Source organism: Mandrillus leucophaeus, unplaced genomic scaffold (genome assembly GCF_000951045.1).
Source record: "Mandrillus leucophaeus isolate KB7577 unplaced genomic scaffold, Mleu.le_1.0 Scaffold186, whole genome shotgun sequence".
Lineage (NCBI taxonomy): Eukaryota > Metazoa > Chordata > Mammalia > Primates > Cercopithecidae > Mandrillus > Mandrillus leucophaeus.
In genome coordinates this window covers 4,452,651-4,474,585 of record NW_012101876.1, presented here as the reverse complement: position 1 = coordinate 4,474,585, position 21,935 = coordinate 4,452,651, and the positions used below count along the sequence as shown (strand labels likewise).

The window sequence follows — 21,935 nt, the reverse complement described above, 5'->3', positions numbered from 1 at the left end:
TTTATTGTTTGTTTTCTTTTGAGAGAGGGACTCACTCTTTTGAGACAGGGTCACCCAGGCTGGAGTGTAGCGGTGCAATCACAGCTCACTGCAGCCTCAACCTCCTGGGCTCTAGCAATCTTCCCACCTCAGCCTCCTGAGTAGTTGGGACCTAGATGCATGCCACCATGACGGGCTAATTTTTAATTTTTGTAGAGATTGGGTCGTGCTGTGTTGCCCAGGCTAGTCTCGAACTCCTGGGCTCAAGTGATCCTCCCTCCTCAGCCTCCCAAACTGCTGCGATTACAGGTGTGAGCCACCATGTCCAGCACGTACAGAGTTTTAGATAAGTGAAAAGAAACTCACAAGCATTTGGAACAATCATATTATATCTCAGATTGATACCAATCACCATGGAAAATGCAGAAAAAACTTAATCTACCAAGCACTGCTGTGAGAAAGTAAGATTATATAAAACATAACCCATATCAGTGCCTCTTAAAATAGTGTCTACATTTATAATCATAGCAGTTTAAGAGTTCTCTGTGATAATTCGAGAATTTTGTGTTTTTATTTGGTTGATGATATAAAGTATATTCAATAGAAGTTTATTCTTGATTATGCAATTTTATGTAATTTCAATGTCTGTGTTTGCATTTGCATTTGATACTGTTTGGCACCCAGTAATACGACTTTAACTGTTGAGAGTTAATGAGGAGAGGAAGCAAAGTCAGATGTAATATGTAAATAATACGTTCACACCAAGAGAAAATCAAATGATATTACGTGTGATGGCACACTGTGTGAATAATCTTGCAGTAGTGCAGGTGAAGATACGTGGTGGGGAATCATGTCATCACGTAACAGAGTAGGCAAGCTGCATGTCGATGTTCTTCTGCAGCATGCACCATATTTTATATATTTTACCAACATCTACCATTTTTTTGGTTTTTAAAAGTTCCAGTTTGACAAAGAAGAATTATTCATTGCATTAAGTTAGTGTTGAAAATTTTTGTCTCACTGAGTTTGTCTGGATTTGATGTATTAACTTGTTTTGGTTTAATAGCTGCATAAGAACTATAAGTGTATAATATTTGCAGCTAGATTTGTGTTTGTAAATGTATAAATAACATTATAATATTTTGTCTGCTGTCCTATAGAATTGGTTTTGCTTGTAAATGACTTTATGATTTATTCAAGGTTGGGAAACACCGCTTCACATAAGATCAGTGCCACATTGTCCTTCAGAAGGTATTGGCTGCTAGATGCTGCCCTGCATAATTACCAAGTAAATGAAATATGACATTGGAGGAACATGTGCTTGCATGAATTCTGGAGAAATCACCTTTCCATTTTGCTCCTGGGTGTATCAAAGAGACCTTATCTGTTCTGAGAAGCTCTTTTACTTAATTGCAACTTGAGACGATGGGGTGATTGTGGGTCCAAACCTGGGCCTAAACAGGGGTCTAAACCTGGGTCTAAACAGGGTCTCAGGGATCTAAGCTCGATGAAGCACATAGAAAAGAAGAAAGCAACTAAGACGGGCCACTTTCACTCAGTTTCAGAGCAAAGATTCCTTCAGATTAATTAGTTATATTTTTATTTAGGATACAATATCAAGGAACATTATATACATGATTATATTGTAGAGTCTTTTATGCTAACTTTTGGGGATGAAACATGAATCATATGTAGCCTCCGACTTCAGCAAGACAAGACCCTGGGTAGACCGTAATAAGTGCCTCAGCAGTGCAAAAAAAAAAAAGACTATGGGTTTTGATGGGAAGTAAACATTGGTTTCAAACACAAGACAGCTACAATCTGGGTCATGAAAGATGGCTAGGGTTTCACCGAAAGGAGCAAGAGTCCCAGGCAGTGTGAAATGGGATAATTCACACAAGGCAGGTAAGAGTTCAGTGTGATCAGAACTCATGGTTGGGAGAAATAAGAAGTGAGGTTGAGGTGGATCGAGGATAAATTGTGGGTTCTATTCTGGGGTAAATTTCAATACAGGAATTTCTGAAGAAACCATGAATTTAAAGGCAAAATTGTAATAAAGCTTATGATGTTATAAAAACATCAAATTGGAAATCATACCTGATATGTAATTTCAGCTACGGAAAATGGAATGCATAAAAAGTCTACTTCGGTGACCTTGTTAGCATACTCAACCTGATAAAGTGTTATTAACCAGTTATACTCCCATCAGTCAATTAACAGTCGCTTGTAAATATAAGAGCTTTCTAACTCACTGGAAACCATCATTTCGATCATTCTCTCCTAAACTGATGAGACTACAGGCATCCTCAAGCATTGGTGGTGGGTACTGATTGAATCCCCCTATTGAGAGAACAAAGTTATGGTTAGATTTTAAACTGCAAATGATGTTTCCTAGGTAAAGATAATCCCAACAGGAATCCTCTTGAAGCAATTAATGTCACTAACATATTTCAGCAAAGTTTGGCTGGGGTGAAAACAGATAATAGCAGTTAGCAATAGCACTCAAAATTTGGTTTCAGAGTGTTTTAGCAGCCAAAGGATTACCAGAATCATGGAAACAGACTTCCTCAAATTGTTCATCTAAGGGCTAGTTGTGATGCAGCGACACATGATTTTCACATGCTCAGGCTAACATAAGAGATACTCTATTCTGGTTCATCAAAGGTTTTTCACCCAGACTTACGCTAACAGATCAAACAGAGACAAGGTAATGTTTCATTACATGATACTGATATCATTTCTGTGCTTCTGCACCCATTAACACTGATTCCTATGAGGAAAAGAATCACAGACAAGATTTTACCTTACTTAAATAACATGCCTATTTATCCCCTTCCTGATGTTGTTCTATACATTTTGGAATATTGAGAAGTATGTTACCCTGCCCCATTCAGGAAAATAAAAGATTTTAAGGAAGGCCTTCAGCCATTGAATGATCCAAGGTTCTATGAAAATATCTCAGATAATGTCTGTAGTTTCATAATAATCACATTTTCAAATTCTAAGATGAGCATTTTTTTCCTTTTTTCTACTTCTTTAAAATGAAAATGCATCTCTGATTAATTGCATCTGACACTTACTGTTGGGTGGGCAGGAATTGTGATGCAGTGGTCATTGCCTGTGCAAAGGGAAGAGCAAACATGCCGGCACCAAAACTTGTAGAACTGGGGACAGCAGTTTGAAAACATTCCCATAAATACCAGCAGAGGAGTCTTTTCACTCCTACAAACCAAGTGGTTGTGGGAAGGCAGTGAACTGGGTGTGTTTAACACTTCCCAGGTGAAAGTCAAAAGTCGGCTACCTCTACATAATTGCAAAGCCTCTTAACAGTCCAACATGACCAGCTTTGAGTTGTTTTATAGTCTTTTAAAATGTTGCATTATCATCTATCTTAATGGCACAAAGAACAATACTGCATAGAAAAAAATGGATACCAATGACTCTGAGCCAAGAAGTAGCTCACAAGAGTCAAATTCTGAATAAGAAGTTGTTTTAGGAATGCCTTAACCTGCCTATTCCACATAGATTTTCTTTTTATGCATGCACAGGAGTGATATATTTACTATACATCCAAAAGAACTCTTTCAATTGCTGTAAAATAAAATGCTCTAATAGGAAAGTTGGTATCAAAATTTAATTGGAAACTTTTTTTCCTTTACATTATACAATTGAGGGCATCTTAGATTTAAAGAAATAACAGTGTTCCCAAGAGGGCAATTATTGGATTCTTTAATTGAATATGAATCACAGGAGAAAGGTGGAGCTCTCCTTGCAATGAAAAGTGAACGCTCAAGACATTATCACTGTGGTGTTGTTGGGAAATCCTTTGAATAGCAAGGAAACTGGGATTGTACAGTGGTAGAATTGATTCCAGCCAAGTTTACTTCTAAAACTGTCAGATTTCCAGAAAGGAAAGGTTCAGCTCTGATTCTGTGGGATCTTATGGAGAAGGGTTTCTCAACCTCAGTGCTATTGCTATTGACATTTGGGGATGTATTATTCTTTGTTGTGGTGGGGAGTCTGTCCTGTGAATTGTGGGATGTTTAGCAATATCCCTGACCTCTATTTACTTGATACTAGTAGCATCCCCAAGTTGTGACCGCCAAATAATGCCTCCAGACATTTCCAAATGTCCCCTGGGGCAAATTGTGCCGTATTGAGAACAATTGCTCTAGAAGAGTGTTTTCCCAAACCGTCTGTGGTAGAGGACAAGGTATTCTCATTTCTAGTTCTTTGCAGACTGATGCTTTTGGTCTAAATCCTGTTCAATGAGACAGAGTCCACTGGTCATGCAACTGTATGCCACAGCAATCAATGTCAAATTGCCTTAAAAGTTTCTAGATGTTTACTCTCAATCTGTGTATTTATTTCTTCACACATCAACTTGTAACCTGGCACTCATCCAATGAGTAACCCTTCGTAGTGCACTGGCCTAGAGCCATGCTATTCAAAGTGTGATCCATGAACCAGCAGCATTGACATTACTGCGGTACCTGTTAGAAATGTAGAATCTCAGGCTTCACCCTAGACATCCTCAGGAAGAACATCCTGCATTTTAACAAGGTTATTAGGTGATGTGTTTGCCCAGGACTCTGCTATCTTCACATCCTCACACAGGTCTCCAGGGTGTACCAAAGTTGGAAATAAAACAGGTATAGCAAGTGAAACTTTTACTTGAATGTTCTTCTGGAAATCACCTAACTGCTGCCAGAACTTCTTGAGCAAATGTGACTCATAAGCCCTCTAGTCACTCTGTGACTTTCTAGTGCTGAGAGTTTGGCTAACAGACACACTATGATAAAAACAGGCCTCAGGCCTCGCCATTTTGTGACCAGGATATAAACAGGGTATAACCAGCAAATGATCCATTCCTGGCCCCATCTCACCATCTAATTCATAAATTATGTTTAGATTAGCTATAGACACAAAAATAGGTTATCAATACTATAATAGTAACAAACACTAGCTTATTAAAACAAAGAAAAACAATGAAATAATAACTTACGCCTGACTGAGTATAAAAATGGCTTTAAGAACTTCAGAATATAATTCAGATCTGGTTTATGTATTCTCCCAAGCTGTATCAGGTGCTGATCAAGTGGGTAGCTGGCTAACTCCTCCATGTCATCCTTACGTGTAGGGCCCAGAGAAATCACAAATATGACGTAGCCTTGACACTTAGCCCTCAAAGCCATCATTTTTACAAATTCTTTTCTCTCATAATTTTCTCCAGCTGAGACCACAAAGATGACCTTGTGTTTTCTTCGATAGGGTGTTCCCGGAAAGAGATTTTCAGTGGTCCACATTAGGGCATCACCAATTGTGGCTTCTCCATTTAGCTGTTGGAAGGAAGTCTGGATGTGATTCTTCATTAGGAGTTGGTTGTTATAAGTGGTAAAATCAAACTCTGTTTTTACTGTACCCATCTTTGTCCTGGAACTTTCCCAAGGAGAATAGCTCAATAAGGCAATCCTATCACCAGAGTCTGAGATTAAAGGGTCTGAAGCAATGTTGAAGTTGTCAATCACTGAGCTCACCAAGGCTTTCACAGCCTTAAACTCATCCTTTGCTATATTCCGAGAATTGTCTATGAGGAAGGCTACATCCATGTATGAATCTTCAGATAAGAAAGCCTCTTGAATGCAAGCATTTGGAAAACATTTATCTGAAAACACACAGAGAGACATATCATTGGTTCAACACTGACCCAACAGGACACTTGTTTGAGATCTTCAAGTGATTCAGTGACTAATTATAAAGAATTATAATTTGATCAATACCTCTTTGATCTCACATAATTTAAATTAATGAGAAATTTTCAATGTCCCAGTACTTCTCCAGGCACTAGCAGACAATAAGGGAAGGGCTTTGTTGAAAGCAGATGTAGGTAGCACATATACCTGCAGTGTACAAGTTATGTCCAAACTCATTTAGAAAATATTTTTGATATTTTAGAGACTTCTGATATAAACTACCCAATCATCCCCAAGAAATGCTACATTGGTTGGGATAATTTTCTAAACCAATTTTCACATTGTACGGAAACTCCAAACATTCCAGAGATTGAAACCATGATATATGGTATTGAAAGACTAGAAAACTGAAAATAGAACCTATGATTAAAAATAGAAATCTCTGGATAAAGCCACATTCAACAACTCATCTAGAAGGCATTTAAGCTCTTCAGCACAGTCAATTTTCTTCACTGGTCTTACCATAGCAAAGTGTACAGCGCCGAAGTCTTTCTAATGTTTGATTTTCCCCATTTGGAGGAACTGGAATCACCTGAAATGTTCCAGTGTTGTCAAACTGCATTGGAAAAGAAGTGAATGCATGTTTGCTCATTGTGTTAGTCACTATTAGGAAACCACTGTGCAGTCACTTTACGGATTAGTTTAAAATACACCCAACTAATCACTATTACCTTGCATTATAGCTCCTTGTTCCATTCAGTGCATGTTCTCACACACACACACACACACACACAAAATCCCCTGCTTATCCTAAACATAACACAAAAAGTATCTATAGAACAAGTATCATCATCCCTAGATTATGATGAGAAAACTGCCATGAGATAACCTGACCAGATTCACTCACTGGGGCAAGTATTAAAATCTCTTATTTCCAAGCCTGCAATTCTGGACTAAATTTGTACACACTTCCGATTATGCACCAGCTGATTATACACCACATGCCAGCTTCTGAAGTTGGGTCCTGCATAAACTGTACATTCCCAAGCTTCCTTTGGGATCCACTAGTGATCCCAACTATTTCCAGTCCACTCTATCTAGAAGAAGGCACATCTCTCAGTTGTCAAGGGGACCTTCTCAATCACAAATTCCACTTACAAGTCTATTTCAAAAAGCAATGGACAGAATTTTATTCAAAATTCCTGGTGGTACACTGTCTGATTTCTTATTTCCTGATTACTTTTTAAAATACTTTAATACTCACTGTAATGGGCAATATACAGCACTCACTCATTCATTCAATGAGTCAATAACTCTTTATTGGGCATTTACTCTATGTGAGGCACCATGCAAAACAGATGCTTTTACAAGTGTATGTAACTACAAACCACTGCTCAAGGAAATAAGAGAGAAGACAAACAAATTCTGTTATAGGTGTAGTTTTATGTTCTGGGGATATGAAAATAAATGAAACAGATAAAACCTCTATTTTGGCCAGGCACGGTGACTCACGCCTGTAATCCCAGCAATTGGGAGTCCAAGGCGGGTGGATCATGAGGTCAGGAGTTCAAGACCAGCCTGACCAACATAGTGAAACCCCGTCTCTACCAAACATACAAAAATTAGCTGGGCGTGGTGGCACATGCCTGTAATACCAGCTACTCAGGAGGCTGAGGCAGAAGAATCGCTTGAACCAGGAAGCCGAGGTTAGTGAGACAAGACCGTGCCACTGCACTCCAGCCTGGGTGACAGAGCGAGACTTTGTCTCACAAAAAAAAACCAAAAACAAAAACAAAAAACCCACTATCTTACATTCTAGTGGGAGAGCTATATCATCAACATAATAAAAAAGTAAATTATTTAGTATGTTGGGAAGTAATATTTTTCATGGAAAAAAAAAAACCAAGCAGGATAATAGGGATGGGAAAATCTGGGATAACATTTAAGTAGAGCCCACTGATAACATGACATTTAAGCAAAAATTCAAAGGAGAAGGAAGATGGAGAAAAGAATTTCTGGCGTAGGAAATAGCCAGGTGAAAGCTCTGGGGAAGCAGGGGCATGCCTAGCTTGTGTGAAGATCAGCAGGGAAGACAGCATGCCTGGGATGGGGTGAGAGAGAACAAGACAAGGAGAAGGTGAGATCAGAGAGTTACTAAGAGGGACTGAGTGGTAGATCATTCAGAGCCTTGCAAGCCATTGTAAAGACTTAGTTTTAACTCTGAGAGAAATGATAAATTGCAGAGTTTCAGGCAGAAGAATAACCTGGTGGCTTAGGGTTTCCATAAGATTACTCTAGCTGCTGTGTTCAGACAGACTGTAGCAGGGCCAGAACGAATACAAGGCCACTAAGGAAAAGGTGATTGCACAGTCTAGGCAGAAGATAATGGTGGTTTGGATCAAGGTGTCAAAGACAGAGACACTATGAAGTGGTCAAATTCTGGATATATATTTTTTATAAATAATACCAAGATTAGTACTTATACCAATACTTAATACTAGTACTTAAATGAATGCTATATTTACTAATAAGTACTAATATACTTTATTGCACATATGACATTTTAGTGTATATATGTACATATATGCACTTTTGTATACATGGACACACAAACATACATATATACACACATTAAAGTTAAGAATGTTGGATATAAGAAGAGATGAGGAATCTTAGATAACTGCAAGTAGAAGAATAGTATTTTTATTAGCTGTGATGGAGAGAGGGCTGTACGTTGTATAAGTTTTGGGAAAAAATTAGAAGCTTCATTTTAGATATGGTAAGTTTGAAATATCCATTAACATGCAAGTGGAAGTATTGAATAGACTGCTGTGTGTATGAATCTAGAGTTCAAGGATGCAGTCTGGATGAGAGATAAGACATATCATTGAGGATATTTAAAACCCTGAGTCTGGATGAGAGTGTCAAGAGATTGCATAAGGATAGAGAAGAGGGCTAAGGCATGCGCTTTGGGCAATACCGACATTCTGAGGCCAAGGTGATGAAGCTGAATCGGAAAACTAGACTGAGAAGGGACAACTAATGAGGTAAGAGAAAAACCAGGAAGATGAGGTATACTAAAAGTCAGCCCAAAAAAGAAAACGTTTCCCAAAGAAGGGCAGAATCAACAATGTTGTATACTGTAAATAAATTCAGTGAGTTGCAGACAGAATCAACAGAATCAACCACTGGGTATAGAAACATGAAGATCACAGTTGACCTTGACATGAGCAATATCAGGAGAGTAGCAGGAATCAAAATGTGACTGGGATTATCTCAAGAAAGAATGCTAGGAGAGGCACTAGAGGCAGCAAATATAGACAATTTCTTTTTTCCCCTAGGATATTGCTATATGGGAGCCAAGAAATGAAGCAGTAACTGAAAATCTAGGTCAGAAAGTTGTTTTATTTCTCTCCCGATTGGAATAATGTGGCAGAGAGGGAAAAAAATCAGTCTATAGTAGACAGAGGGTCTCTTCCAGCAATAAAACTAATAAATAATACTAATACTAAATAATATAATAAATGATAATATATAAAACTAATAAAAATAATAAAATAGGGGAATGCGAATAACTAATAACTCTGTCCATTTTATCCAACTTCACAAGAGGAAAGATCATGGGTAATTTTTAAAAAGATATACTCTATAGAGAAAAATCAGACTTATAGAGATTTAACCTGCTAATACTTTTAAAAATTTTTAGAAATTTCTAGAACATCAGTAGGGCTTTGCAAGTTTAAATTCCACTTGAGACTGGATCCAGGATAAAAAGGTAAGGCTAACTCTCTCACCACTCCTATTCAACATAGTATTGGAAGTTCTGGCCAGGGCAATCAGGCAAGAGAAAGAAATAAAGGGTATTCAAATAGGAAGAGAGGAAGTCACGTTGTCTCTGTTTGCAGACAACATCATTGTATATTTAGAAAACCCCATCATCTTAGCCCATAAACTTATTGAATTGATAAGCAACTTCGGGAAAATCTCAGGATACAAAATCGATGTGCAAAAATCACAAGCATCCCTTTACACCAACAATAGGCAAGCAGAGAGCCAAATCATGAGTGAACTCCCATTCACAATCCCCACAAAGAGAATATAATACCTAGGAATACAGTTAACAAGGGATGTGAAGGACGTCTTCAAGGAGAACTACAAACCACTGCTCAAGGAATTAAGAGAGGACACAAACGGGAAATATTCCATCCTCATGGATAGCAAGAATAAATATTATGAAAATGGTCATACTGCCCAAAGTTATTTATAGATTCAATGCTATTCCCATTAAACTACCATTGACATTCTTCACAGAATTAGAAAAAAACTATTTTGAATTTCATATGGAATCAAAGAAGACCCCATATAGCCAAGACAATCCTAAGCAAAAAGAACAAAGCTGGAGGCATCATGATACCTGACTTCAAACAATACTACAAGGATACAGTAACCAAAACAGCATGGTACTGGTACCAAAACAGACATACAGATCAATGGAGCAGAACAGAGACCTCAGAAGTGACACCACACATCTAGAACAATCTGATCTTCGACAAACCTGACAAAAACAAGCAATGGGGAAAGGATCTCCTATTCAGTAAATGATGCAGGAAAACTGGCTAGCTATATGCAGAAAACTGAAACTGGACCCCTTCATTACACCTTATACAAAAATTAACTCAAGATGAATTAAAGACTTAAACGTAAAACCCAAAACCATTAAAAACCCTAGAAGAAAACCTAGGCAATAACATTCAGGACATAGGCATAGGTAAAGACTTTATAACTAAAACACCAAAAGCAATTGCAATGAGAACCAAAATTGACAAATGGAATCTAATTAAACTAAAGAGCGTCTGCACAGCAAAAGAAACTATCATTAGAGTGAACAGGCAACCTAGAGAATGGGAGAACATTTTTGCAATCTACCCATCTGACAAAGGTCTAATATCCAGAATTTGCAAGGAACTTAAATATATTTACAAGAAAAAAACAAAAAACCCCATCAAAAAATGAGGAAAGGATATGAAGAGACACTTCTCAAAAGAAGACATTTATGCGGCTAAGAAACATATGAAAAGAAGCTGAACATCCTTGATCATTAGACAAATGCAAATCAAAACCACAATGAGATACCATTTCATGCCAGTCAGAATGGCGATTATTAAAAAGTCAGGGAACAATAGATGCTGGCAAGGCTGTGGAGAAATAAGAATGCTTTTACACTCTTGGTAGGAATGTAAATTAATTCAACCATTGTGAAAGACAGCATAGCAATTCCTCAGGGATCTAGAATCAGAAATACATTTGATCCAGCAACCCCATTACTGCGTGTATATCCAAAGGAATATAAATCATTTAACAAGAAAGAGTCATGCACACATATGTTATTGCAGCACTATTTACAATAGCAAAGACATGGAACCAACCCAAATGCCCTCAACGATAGACTGGATAAAGAAAATGTGGTACATATACACATGGAATACTATGCAGGCATAAAAAGGAATGACATAATGTCCTTTGCAGGGACATGGATGAAGCTGGAAGCCATCAACCCCAGCAAACTAACACAGGAAGAGAAAACCAAACACCGCATGTTCTCACTCATAATTGGGAGTTGAACCTTGAGATCACATGGACCGTGAGAGGGGAACAACACATACCAGAGTTGTTGAGGGGTAGGGGTTGAGGCGAGGAAACCTAGAGGATGGGTCAATATGTGCAGCAAACTACCATGGCACATGTATACCTATGTAACAAATCTGCATGTTCTGCACATGCATCCTGTTTTTTTTTTTCTTTTTTTTAGAAGAAATAAAGAAAAAAAAAGGTAAGGCAAACTATTTCAGAGCAGACTTGCCAAAAGAAATAATAACGCCAAAAACAGGAGATACAAGGGATATGAGGTGAATTTCACAGAAAAATAAAAATTGGCAATAAACATATGAAAAAATGCTTAACCTCACACAGGAATATAATCAAAACAACGAGATACTCTTATTTACCTACCCAATTGGCAAACATTTAAAAACCTCAATAGGTAAAATCCAGTATGGGTATGTGGGGAAACAGACACTCTCAGACATCAAGGGTAGCAGCTCTATGCCTTCAGAGTTGAAGCAGTGAGGACTTGATGAAGAGGTTTGGAAGGAGGGAGTTGAGAGAGGGGAACAGAGAGGAGGATGTCCTGAGTGGAGAAGAGTGCAAGGCAGGGAAGAATAAAGAATGACTAAAGGGAGCACTGCTCAAGGCGTGATATGCAGTCAGAATGACTGTGTGGGGTTATTATCTGGTAAGAGCAGAGTGATGAGAACCAGATAGCTTCCTGGGTCACCTCCTCTGTAGACATGATGCAAATTTAAAATGATTTGTTAGCTAGAGTGACTGGAGGCTCTTTCTCACTGGGGATTCTGAGGGCTTTGGCACAGTCCTATCTGAAGGATTAAATTTGATGTCTTATTCAGATTTCTTGTATTCTGGAATTTTATGCAACTCTCAAAGCTGAAATGTCACTTATTTTCCCCAGAGAGAAAAATTAAGGAGGCAGAAAAATTTCAAAAAGAAAAACTGAAAACCACAGGACTTTGACTTCCTGCAATCCTTTTTGTCAGAATCTGTTGTAACTCTCTGTGGCTCCTATTTCCAAAAAATGCTTGGATGTGTTAGGAACAGATTGATTCTCTCCATGTTATAGAGAGATTCTTTCTCTTTATATGGTAGAAATTGTACATTTTTTATAAAAATAGACCTTTACAATCTCTTGAAGGACATGATGGCTTTACACAGCTCCAGAAGAATGTATTTTATGGATAATCTGAATATATTGAAAAGTTGTAGAACAGATGAAGAGGTTTTTAAGTTTCTTAGGAGGAAGGGAAGGGGAGCACTGATCCCTTGAGAATCTGTGGATCCAAAAGTGACACGACCTCTTTTGGGAAAAATGTTCATATACATCAAATGTTTTGCATGACCATAGGGGTCCAAAGATCCCCTGAACTTCTTCCATCACTGGTTAAGGCCAGCTGTTCTGTGAGCTACAGCAAGCAGATAACAAATCCGAGAAACACCAGAGCAGTAGAGGGCTGGTAGAGCACCACGTTCATGGCCCTTTATATCACGTAGACTTAAGTTGGAATCTCAATTTAGTCACTTAGTAGTGGTATATAGTTAAGTCACTAGTAATCCTCTGGGCCTCAGTTGCCTTTTTATTTTATTTTATTTTTGACAGAGTCTTTCTCTGTTGCCAGGCTGGAGTATAGTGGCGCCATCTTGTCTCACCACAACCTCCAACTCCCTGGTTCAAGTGAGTCTCCTGCCTCAGTCTCCTGAGTAGCTGGGATTACAGGCACACACCACCATGCCCAGTTCATTTTTGTATTTTTAGTGAGATGACGTTTCACCGTGTTGGCCAGGATGGTCTCGATCTCCTGACCTCATGATTTCCCACCTTGGCCTCCCAAAGTTCTGGGATTACAGGCATGAGCCACTGCTCCCGGCCCCGGTTTCCTCATTTTTAACATGGAGATGACAGCTGCATTGACCTCTGAGGGCTGTGAGAATGTGTGAATACGTACGGAAAGCTCTAGGGACAGTGCCTGGCGTACAGCAGGAACTGAGCAAATGTGGTTGCTGTTATCATTGACTGTTGTTATTATTCAGGATTGAATTTCACAGACACTGAAAACAATTTAGCTGTGAAAACTGTAAAGGAGTTTTCAAGAGGCCACATATATTCCTTGACTCTCTACCACTCCCATCCTGCCCTAGCACAATACCACTATCTTAAAAATAAAGAAGTTGCCAAGAGAAATTCTTACCCCAAAAGCTTCAAGGAAAACTCTCTCATCAAAAGCAAAGACTGTTGGACTGATATCCAGGGCACTAAACTCCATGGTGGCTGTGATGATGGACGACCTACCGGCCATTTGACCATTGCTAAAAAACACAGCAACTCTCCTCATGTTGGCTTCTGCATATGTCCGTTTGAACACGTTGCGGGCCACAAACCTCATTGCATTACCAACATCTCGGGGCTCTGTGGTGTCTTGATATTTTATTTGGGAAAGCTGTTGGAGGAGTTGCTTCTTCCTATTGTAGTCAGACCAACGGATGAGATAGCTGGTGTCTGAGTTGTAGGAAACCACGGCAACTCTTGCTCCCACAAGACAATTATTTTCCCTGATGTTAAGGTCATTGACAATAGAAGTGATGATGTCCCGTGTTTTATTAAAGCTCTCTTCTGTGACATCATAGGAATTGTCCAGAGCAAATACTAACTCTGTTGGATATACTGGACATTTTTCTAGAAAAAAGAAAAGCAGAAGTATTAAGTTATTTCACTGGATCAAAATCCTTTCCCTTACCCTTTACTCCAATGAAGTGGGTTCATACAGAGGCAAAGCAAGTGCTTCATCCAGCTCTAGAACAAGAGGTACCCACAGACAAAGAAAGGAAAGAAATCTGGTCTGCAAACTTGAAGCTGTCACATAAATGCAGAGCATGAATATTTGGCTATATAATGCTCAGACTTCACAGCCCGCTATCATATCAGTCAGCTGTGTAAAATGAAATTGCTGGGAGTTCTTGGGCTGATGGAACTGTTCTGTGTCCTGACCAGGGTAGTGGTTACATGAATCTATGCATGTGGTAAAACTGAACACATACACAGAGAAATGAATTTTACTGTGTGTAAAATTTAAAAATGAATAAAATGAAATTATAGCTGATTGGGGATCTTGAAAATCTGTTCTCCCCCAAAATCTTCCAAAATAATCTATTATAAAGATAGTTGTAAGATTTCCATCCACTTTTGCAACAAATATTTGAGTAACTACCACATGAAATGCAGTATAACATTCACTGTGAAATACATGCAAAGGTGAACCAAGTGCAGCACTGCCCTGGAGGAACTTGTATTGGCAAGCATCATTATACTATAAGGTATAGAGTAAAGATTATTCTTGAGGATTCAGAGGATAAAGAGGCTGTTTCCAAAAAGGGGCTATCTCAGGGGCTTCAGGAAAGCTGGCTTTCAATGAAGACCAGGGTGGCAAGAGGAAGGAAGCAACATGAACCAATGAAAGTTCTCCACAACCAGAGGAGAATTTTGCAATAAGCTCTTACAAAAATGGGACTATCTGCCATTCCCAGCTCGATACTCATGTCTTATGATGACTGAACTTTAGAATTTCACAGAAAATCTACCCTATGTATCAAACCTCACTTTTCAATGTCCTTGTTAAAGTCTGAACACAGGAAAAGAAAAATGATTTTTCTTTTAATAAGCACTTCCATCTGCTCAGGCTGTTCTACTATCCCCAATCTGGCTAACTCCCAAAGCATATTACACTCAAAATATCCCATATCCCAACCACTGTTCTTGGTAATAAAAATAGGGAAGTATTGATTTAGAGAAGTGTTTTGAATCAAAGAATTTTACGGTGAAGAAATTTCAGTAATTTTAAAATATGAAAGCTGATAATGAACAATAGAATAAGAAAAATGAAAGATACATTTAATCCAAATCCATAAAGTTGTATTGAGCGCTTACTGTGTGCAAGGTATATTTTTGCAGAATTAAGGTGAATAGTTCCAAACCTGCACCACACTTAAAGACCCTGAGGGTCTACATCAGCAGGCCTCTAGGAGACCAGGAGGTTTTGAAATTGACATAGCCACTGGCTCCAGTGGCCTTGCCATCCAAGGGCTCTAAGGCGTGGTGCAGCCCCGAATCTGTGGAAGATCATCCACAGCCGTGGGCAGGAAAGGTTTACAAGTAGTGGGCACTCAGTGAGATGACAGGTATGAGCGTGGGCCAGAGGGAGGAAAGGACACATCTTACACCCAAGAAGCCAGTGTCAAGGGCAACAGCGGCAGACAGAGCAGCAGAATGTGGATTAGTCAGAGAGCCACGTTTACTGAATCCCCCAGCAGCACACGGCCGGCTCTGGGGAGAAAGTGAGTTGTAAACTGTGGTGGGTCCCAGGCTTGGGGCTGGGATTCAGTCACCATTTCATAATCAGGTCAATCATGACACTGACAACTATAGTCATAATCAAAAGAAAGAACTGTCTGCATAGAAGGAAGAAGTCCTGTTTCCCACGGGGGTGAGGGCTTCTCTCAGACTGGTCTTGTTGGAATGCAGTAATGATCTCAGCAGGGAAGAGCATGGTAAGAATACTCACCTTTCCAGCAAGCTGTGAAAAGGAGAGAGGGAAAAGTTTGTTATGTTTTTGGAACAAGACTACAAATAGTTCAAAATACATCATTTTAACAAAGCTGAAAATGTGATTTGAGTCTAACTGCAAATGAGGCTAATTCTTGACAGGAAGCCAAGGTTAAAGTATTGAGGAAGATGTCAACAGAATTTTATTAATTTGTGAGCCTTCCTAACCTTTTCCATTTTTAAACCACAGCCAGCAGACTTTAGCAGAATTTTGGTTGAAACTGAAACACTGATCACTCGTCTTAGAAGCAAAAATAGATGAGCCTCTGATTAAACGGCAAGATAGCTGAAATTCAATTTGTTTTGTCTCTCATCTTATAGCCTTCTGAGAGTCATTCGGCAACGCAAGGCTAAAATATGGGTTCTTATTTTCTTCCCTGATGAATATCTTGGGAGCCTTTATTTTCCCGTACAACCATGGGGGGATTTCCAAGTGAATTTTGTCTTTGATAAAAAGCACAGCTCCTCTGTTTGAGTGATCTCCACATCCAGAGGGAGAAAGAAAAAACCCCAAGTGTTTCTCCTGAGCAAAACACCATCTGGTTTCTCTGATTTACTCTGTAAAACTGAGAGGAATCAGGGCAAGTATTGATACATCTTTAAGAAACCACAGGTCTAACAATTTCCATGTTCATTTCACTCTATTCCTAGGAAGCAAATGAGTCACTCCAATATAATAAAAGATACTATTAACACTGGCAACACACCAGCCTTCTGTCTTGCTGTCATGCAGTAGTGGTCCCCTGCCATCCACCCTGTGAACACCTCTTGTTTGTCTTAACCCCACGGCCACTGGGATGCTAACTGCCATCAGACAGCACACATAACCCACAGCCTCCTTTGCATCTGGAGGCTCAACACAGACCCCTTTTTCCTGTACTTCCACTTGTTCACTTCAAACACAGCTCCAAGGCTACAAGCACAGGCTCTAGAAGCAGAAACACCTGCTGGGTTTGAGTCTGGTAGAGCTGGGTGACTTAGGGGAAAATTACTTAAATTCTTTTGAGCAATTTCCTTTAAGTTGATTTTTCCTAAAATTCTTTATTTATGTATCTCCCTCCAAAATGCTAATCACTTGGGCTCTTCTGTTTTATTCTCAACTACCCCCTTTCTCTCTTAATTTTCCCCAGCCTCCTAGACACCTTCTTTTATTCTCCAAAGAAGGTCTCAGCCTGGCCCTCACCCCTGTGTGTCACAGAGCTGCTACTGGACTGAGGAGCAAATGATGTTAGATGAGAAACCTTGGAAATGTCAGCTATTAAGTGAGGCCATTTAGATCAGCTCTAACGGCCTGTTGCCTGCATCTTTATGTCCAGTCTACATCCTGGAGTTCTGTGTTATCCAATCAGTGCCCTGTGTGGTTATAGAACTTGCCTACTCTTCTCTGACCTCCTGTTTTATGGGCTAACTCCTTTTATTCTATGTTGGAAAACTTCTCTCTTCAAATTCCAAACCCTCCAAGGCTGGTCCTCACCTCCCCAGCCCCTTCCACCTAACTTTGGTTTTCTTTGGGAAGACATCATTTGATTTTACTGAGAAGACTGGCAACTACTTGAGGAAGGTTGATCCCACATTCGTTTCTCCTACAATGGTTCTTCCCTTTTTCTCTCCCTGTAGTCCCAGTCCCTAGTTCTCATCTCCTCCTGTGTACTGAACAGCCTTTCCCGCTATCTCCTCCCTTTGAATCTCCTCTCCATTGCCTCCTTCCTCTTGCCTCCTTTCAAGCTGCCCACATTTGGCAGGACTCTCACATCTCTGGAATGCCATTTTTCTGTACCTTGGCCCCACTCTTTTTGCCAAGAAACAGAAACCTCTTGAGATTCTGTTTCTGACTCTCTAGTTTTACATTTTGAGAAACCTCATCCATCCATGTGTTTTTAAGGACCACTAGCACTGAATGATTTCAACATCTGAGTCTCCTTCCCTCACCTTTACAAAAGCCCATTTCACTGGGTCGATCATTTCATGTAGGGTCTACACAACATTCCTCTACCTCCAAAATATGTAAACTCACCATCTTCTCCAACCAATTGATTTCCCTTCACAATTCCTCCTCTGCTTACTCATCCTTGGTGACACTCAGCCTCTCCTCTGCTAGCCTGACAGTTATTCTAAACCTGCTTTTTTGCTGTTCTTTCCTTGCCATATACTTGCAATGACAACATTTTTATCTAGTCTCCTTCAGTAAAGTCTCTGATTTTCCCCTTTTACATTCTTCTGATTATGATTATTTAAAAACCACAATGGAAACATAATGAAGAAAGACAGATCTCCTAAAATTCTATCTCCTTGAACACAGTAAATCATTGTTTTTCTACTATTGCTTTTAGTACTTGTTTCTATGTATGTATTTACCTACATGCAAAAATAATGAGGATTCAATTTCATTTTATAATATTTAATGCCTGTATTTTTCAAAGTTTGATTGTCTTCATAAAAACTACATTTGGTTAATATTTTCTCAGAAGATGATATATTGTAACCTAATTTTTCTATAAGTGTAAACAGTCTAAATGTATAATCACTTTACTTTAGTAAATAATATTCCACCAATCATATTTACCTATATTTTTTTCTTGCTTTTGCTGTATTTCCTTGGGACAAATTTTCAGAAATGATATCACTAGGCTTTTCTACCTTATTTTTCCTTCTTTATGACCAAAGACAACCTCTTTATGTCAACTCCTGCTTTATTTCTTTTCTGAAACCATTTTTTGCCACTCTCATCACTTTCCCGTAGCTGGATTCAGTTACCCCTATGCAAACATCCTTTATTAACTGAGTAACTAACCGACTAGTCCCAAACCCCCATGATCATCCCTGTAACGCCATGCCCTCCAGTCCTTTTGCTCATAACTGTTATACGAATGTGAGTTAATTCACACACCTTTTGGGTTTTTCTCTAATTTGCCCATATGCATGTTTTCTTTTGATGTCTGCATTGCCCCCATGAGCGAAGGCACTTTTACTTATACCCCCTTTCCTCTCTCCTTTAATGTGCGATGTTCTACAGTAAGCACTCCAGGCAAACTTGTTACAGAGGCTTCCCACCAGTGAACTCAGTCTGCTGATCTCACATACTCACACTGCATACAATCCTAAGTGCCTCACCAACCACTGATGGATGCTCTCATTCCATAACAGATACTCACGACTACGTTCCCGTAAAAACCGGATCAGATCACATTGCTGTAAATGTGGAAAAAAGAGAGAGAAAAGAAACATGAGTACAGTGACCTTTGAGTAGCTGTGTTTATTTCCCAGTGAACTTGTTGAGTTTTCTTTCGTGAATAAGCAGATACATACAGAATATACAGGCTGCCCTGCCATGCCTTTAATGCCCTAGGAAAAACAAAAACAGAGCAAGTTAGTGGTATGCCAACTGAAGTCTTTAGCAATAAAACAAGAGAAAACAAAAATCTTTCTTGAAAGCACAGCTGGTAGAGAGTAGTTAAAATATTCCTGAACCCAGTGGATTAATTGCCATGTATTTTCTCTACTCACATCGAGGGTGTAAATTTTTTGTTTCAGTGTTAGATCAGGTAAGCTAATGTCTACCAAAGTTAATGAAATTATTTTTCTTCAGTGATAAAGAAACAAAGGTATTTCTTAAAGATATCTGTACTAAAGATGTAATACTTAGAGGAAGGCATTTCTCATAAGAATACTTAAAATTATAAACAGCATACTTTCCAAAGGGCAGTGCCAAGGAGAGTAATTTATTGGAATTCAGAGGAACAGTTATATTACACATCAAGAGTGTAAAACACAGGAAATAAGAAACAGCCTCTACATATGAGAAAGACCCAAAGACAATTACACAGCAAAATACACAGCAAAATAAACATTACATAAAAGAAGAGTTACAGAAGTGTAACTAAATCATTACAATAAGCTCATAAATGCCAAGAGATTATGGACCAAAGCAAAACAAATAATTTGGTGAGATGAATCAAGGAAGACTTCCTGAAAGCAGTCAGTCTTTCTTGGCAGCTTGAGCTTTTCTCTTTGCTCCTTCTTACTTCCATTAATTAGGATCAGGCTTCTCCTTGGCTGTGATTCTTAATATACTTGCATATATAGGTTCCCTTGGGCAACTAATGAATGCCTGCATGCTCACTTAAAAAAAAAAAAAAGTGATTCATGCTTACACTTGTACAATTTCATCGAGTCCCTCAGAGGTTCAACCAGGGATGTCGGCATAAGAACCTCTGTCCTAAATGACAACTGGGTCACTTCTCCATTGGTCCATCCATCCAATAAACAGTTAAAGGTCTGCTGAATGTCTACGTGGCCTATTGTGGATTGCTGGAGTTAACCAGAACTGTTGTGACATCCCTAATTGTACCCATTGGGACATACTAACTTTCTAACTCAAATCAGGAAATTATTCATCCACAAAAACACGTAGTGTCATTCTTACTTTTACAAGTTATGGCAGACAACAGAAAATAATGCATGACCATTTAAACAGAGAGATAAACAGTTTCTGGCTAATACACAGAGTAGGCAGTCCACATTTTCCAGAGAATCAGAACCATGGAGAGGATGTCCTCAAAGAGCGAGCCCTTGAATAACTGAGCAAGTTCTTAAGCAGAGGCTGAGGATCAAGAGCCTGAGACAAGCCAAATTCCAGTCCAGACTAGCTGGGCCAAGCACAAGACCAGGAAGATGTGGGTGTCCCCAGATGAGAGCCCCAGAATCTGAGGAGATAAATCCAGAACAGACCAGATCGGCCCAGAGACTACATTCTCACTCACGTGACTAGGAATATTCACGCATTGCCTAATGCCAAAAAAGTAAATATTGTATCAGAGTATCCTTAAAGTTAGTTGACTGTCATTCTAACATGGATTCAGTTGTCCACAAAACCATTCATATTTTTTGTTTTTATAATAAAGTCCCAAGTTCAAGAACCTCTTCAAGTAATCAGAAAAAACTCACAATGCACAAAACAAGATAAGCAGCTTATCCATTCCTTACACAATGCTGCCTGGGCCTCCGCCACAAAACACAGGTGCTCGCAATATTTAATTCTCACCTGACTGTGCTTGTTAGGAGAGACAGACGTGTAACTAAACCATTACAACAACCTGGGAGGCACTAAAATAGAGAGATGGCTATTTCGTCAGCGGGAGATATGCCTGACTCTGCCTGGGAACGCTTCCAGAGGTGCCATTTTTCTTTAATGGAATCATAGGGGGAAGTTGCGCCTATATTTCCAAATCTCTCTAAAGTCTAAATTTTGAGGATAGGAAGGCAACAATCGTGGTTTTGGTAAACTCCATCAACCTGGAGTTAATACTGGAGTTAACCAATATTAACTATTTACATTGTACTTTATATATTTTATTTACTATTAATTATTTTGCAATGTAATATTACTATTTGTAAACCTTACAGTTTACAAAGAGTATTCACATTTGATTATCTGATCCTCACAGCTACCTTTTGAAGTAGTTAGGATAGAATATGTCATCCCCTCATTTTACGAATAAACTGAAGGACCCAGTGACTGGGTCATACCGCTAGTAAAAAGCAGAATCTGGACTTAAATCCAGTGCATTTGACTTTAAATGTTATGCCCTTTCCATGGAACATACTGGAAACTACTATGTCCTACTTAGTTCTTATGGGTACACTTACTCTCTGTCCAGGAGGGCCTGGGAGTCCTTGAGATCCCTCTTCACCTCTCAAGCCTACAGTGAGCTGCAGATAGGAATATATCAATACATTAGTTTCAACATTGTCTATCTACGGGGACTACTTCAGTTTCTATAAGACTTTCTAATTAAAAAAAAATTTTTAAAAGACAGCAGCTATTAATTGAAGTCAGGTAAATTGCTTGTGATATAAACAATGTATTTTTAATGACTAGTAAACATCCATTTCCCTCCTAGCCTCTTTAATAGTGATATACTTTGTTCTGGCACTGGCTGTGCATTTCAATCTTAATTAGCCATAAATTGGGATTGGTGCTAATAGGAAAAGCAATATATGAGGGCACACAGAGATCTAATAAGAAAACTCACATCTGT

The 21,935-nt window shown here is 38.9% G+C and overlaps 1 protein-coding gene across 3 annotated transcripts in view; it reads right to left on the bottom strand.

Annotated features, from left to right (window-relative positions):
* Positions 1 to 21,935, bottom strand: part of COL6A5 (collagen, type VI, alpha 5) — a 123,899-nt gene that overhangs the window by 29,996 nt on the left and 71,968 nt on the right. For all 3 annotated transcript variants that reach the window (XM_011977963.1, XM_011977964.1, XM_011977962.1), the window contains exons 29-36: positions 21,544 to 21,606; positions 19,204 to 19,239; positions 19,050 to 19,086; positions 15,857 to 15,868; positions 13,490 to 13,974; positions 6,195 to 6,288; positions 4,985 to 5,644; positions 2,232 to 2,319 (exon numbers count right to left, since the gene is read on the bottom strand). In XM_011977963.1, the coding sequence (XP_011833353.1) occupies positions 2,232 to 2,319; positions 4,985 to 5,644; positions 6,195 to 6,288; positions 13,490 to 13,974; positions 15,857 to 15,868; positions 19,050 to 19,086; positions 19,204 to 19,239; positions 21,544 to 21,606 (1,475 nt within the window). The remainder of the gene's footprint in view (positions 1 to 2,231; positions 2,320 to 4,984; positions 5,645 to 6,194; positions 6,289 to 13,489; positions 13,975 to 15,856; positions 15,869 to 19,049; positions 19,087 to 19,203; positions 19,240 to 21,543; positions 21,607 to 21,935) is intronic.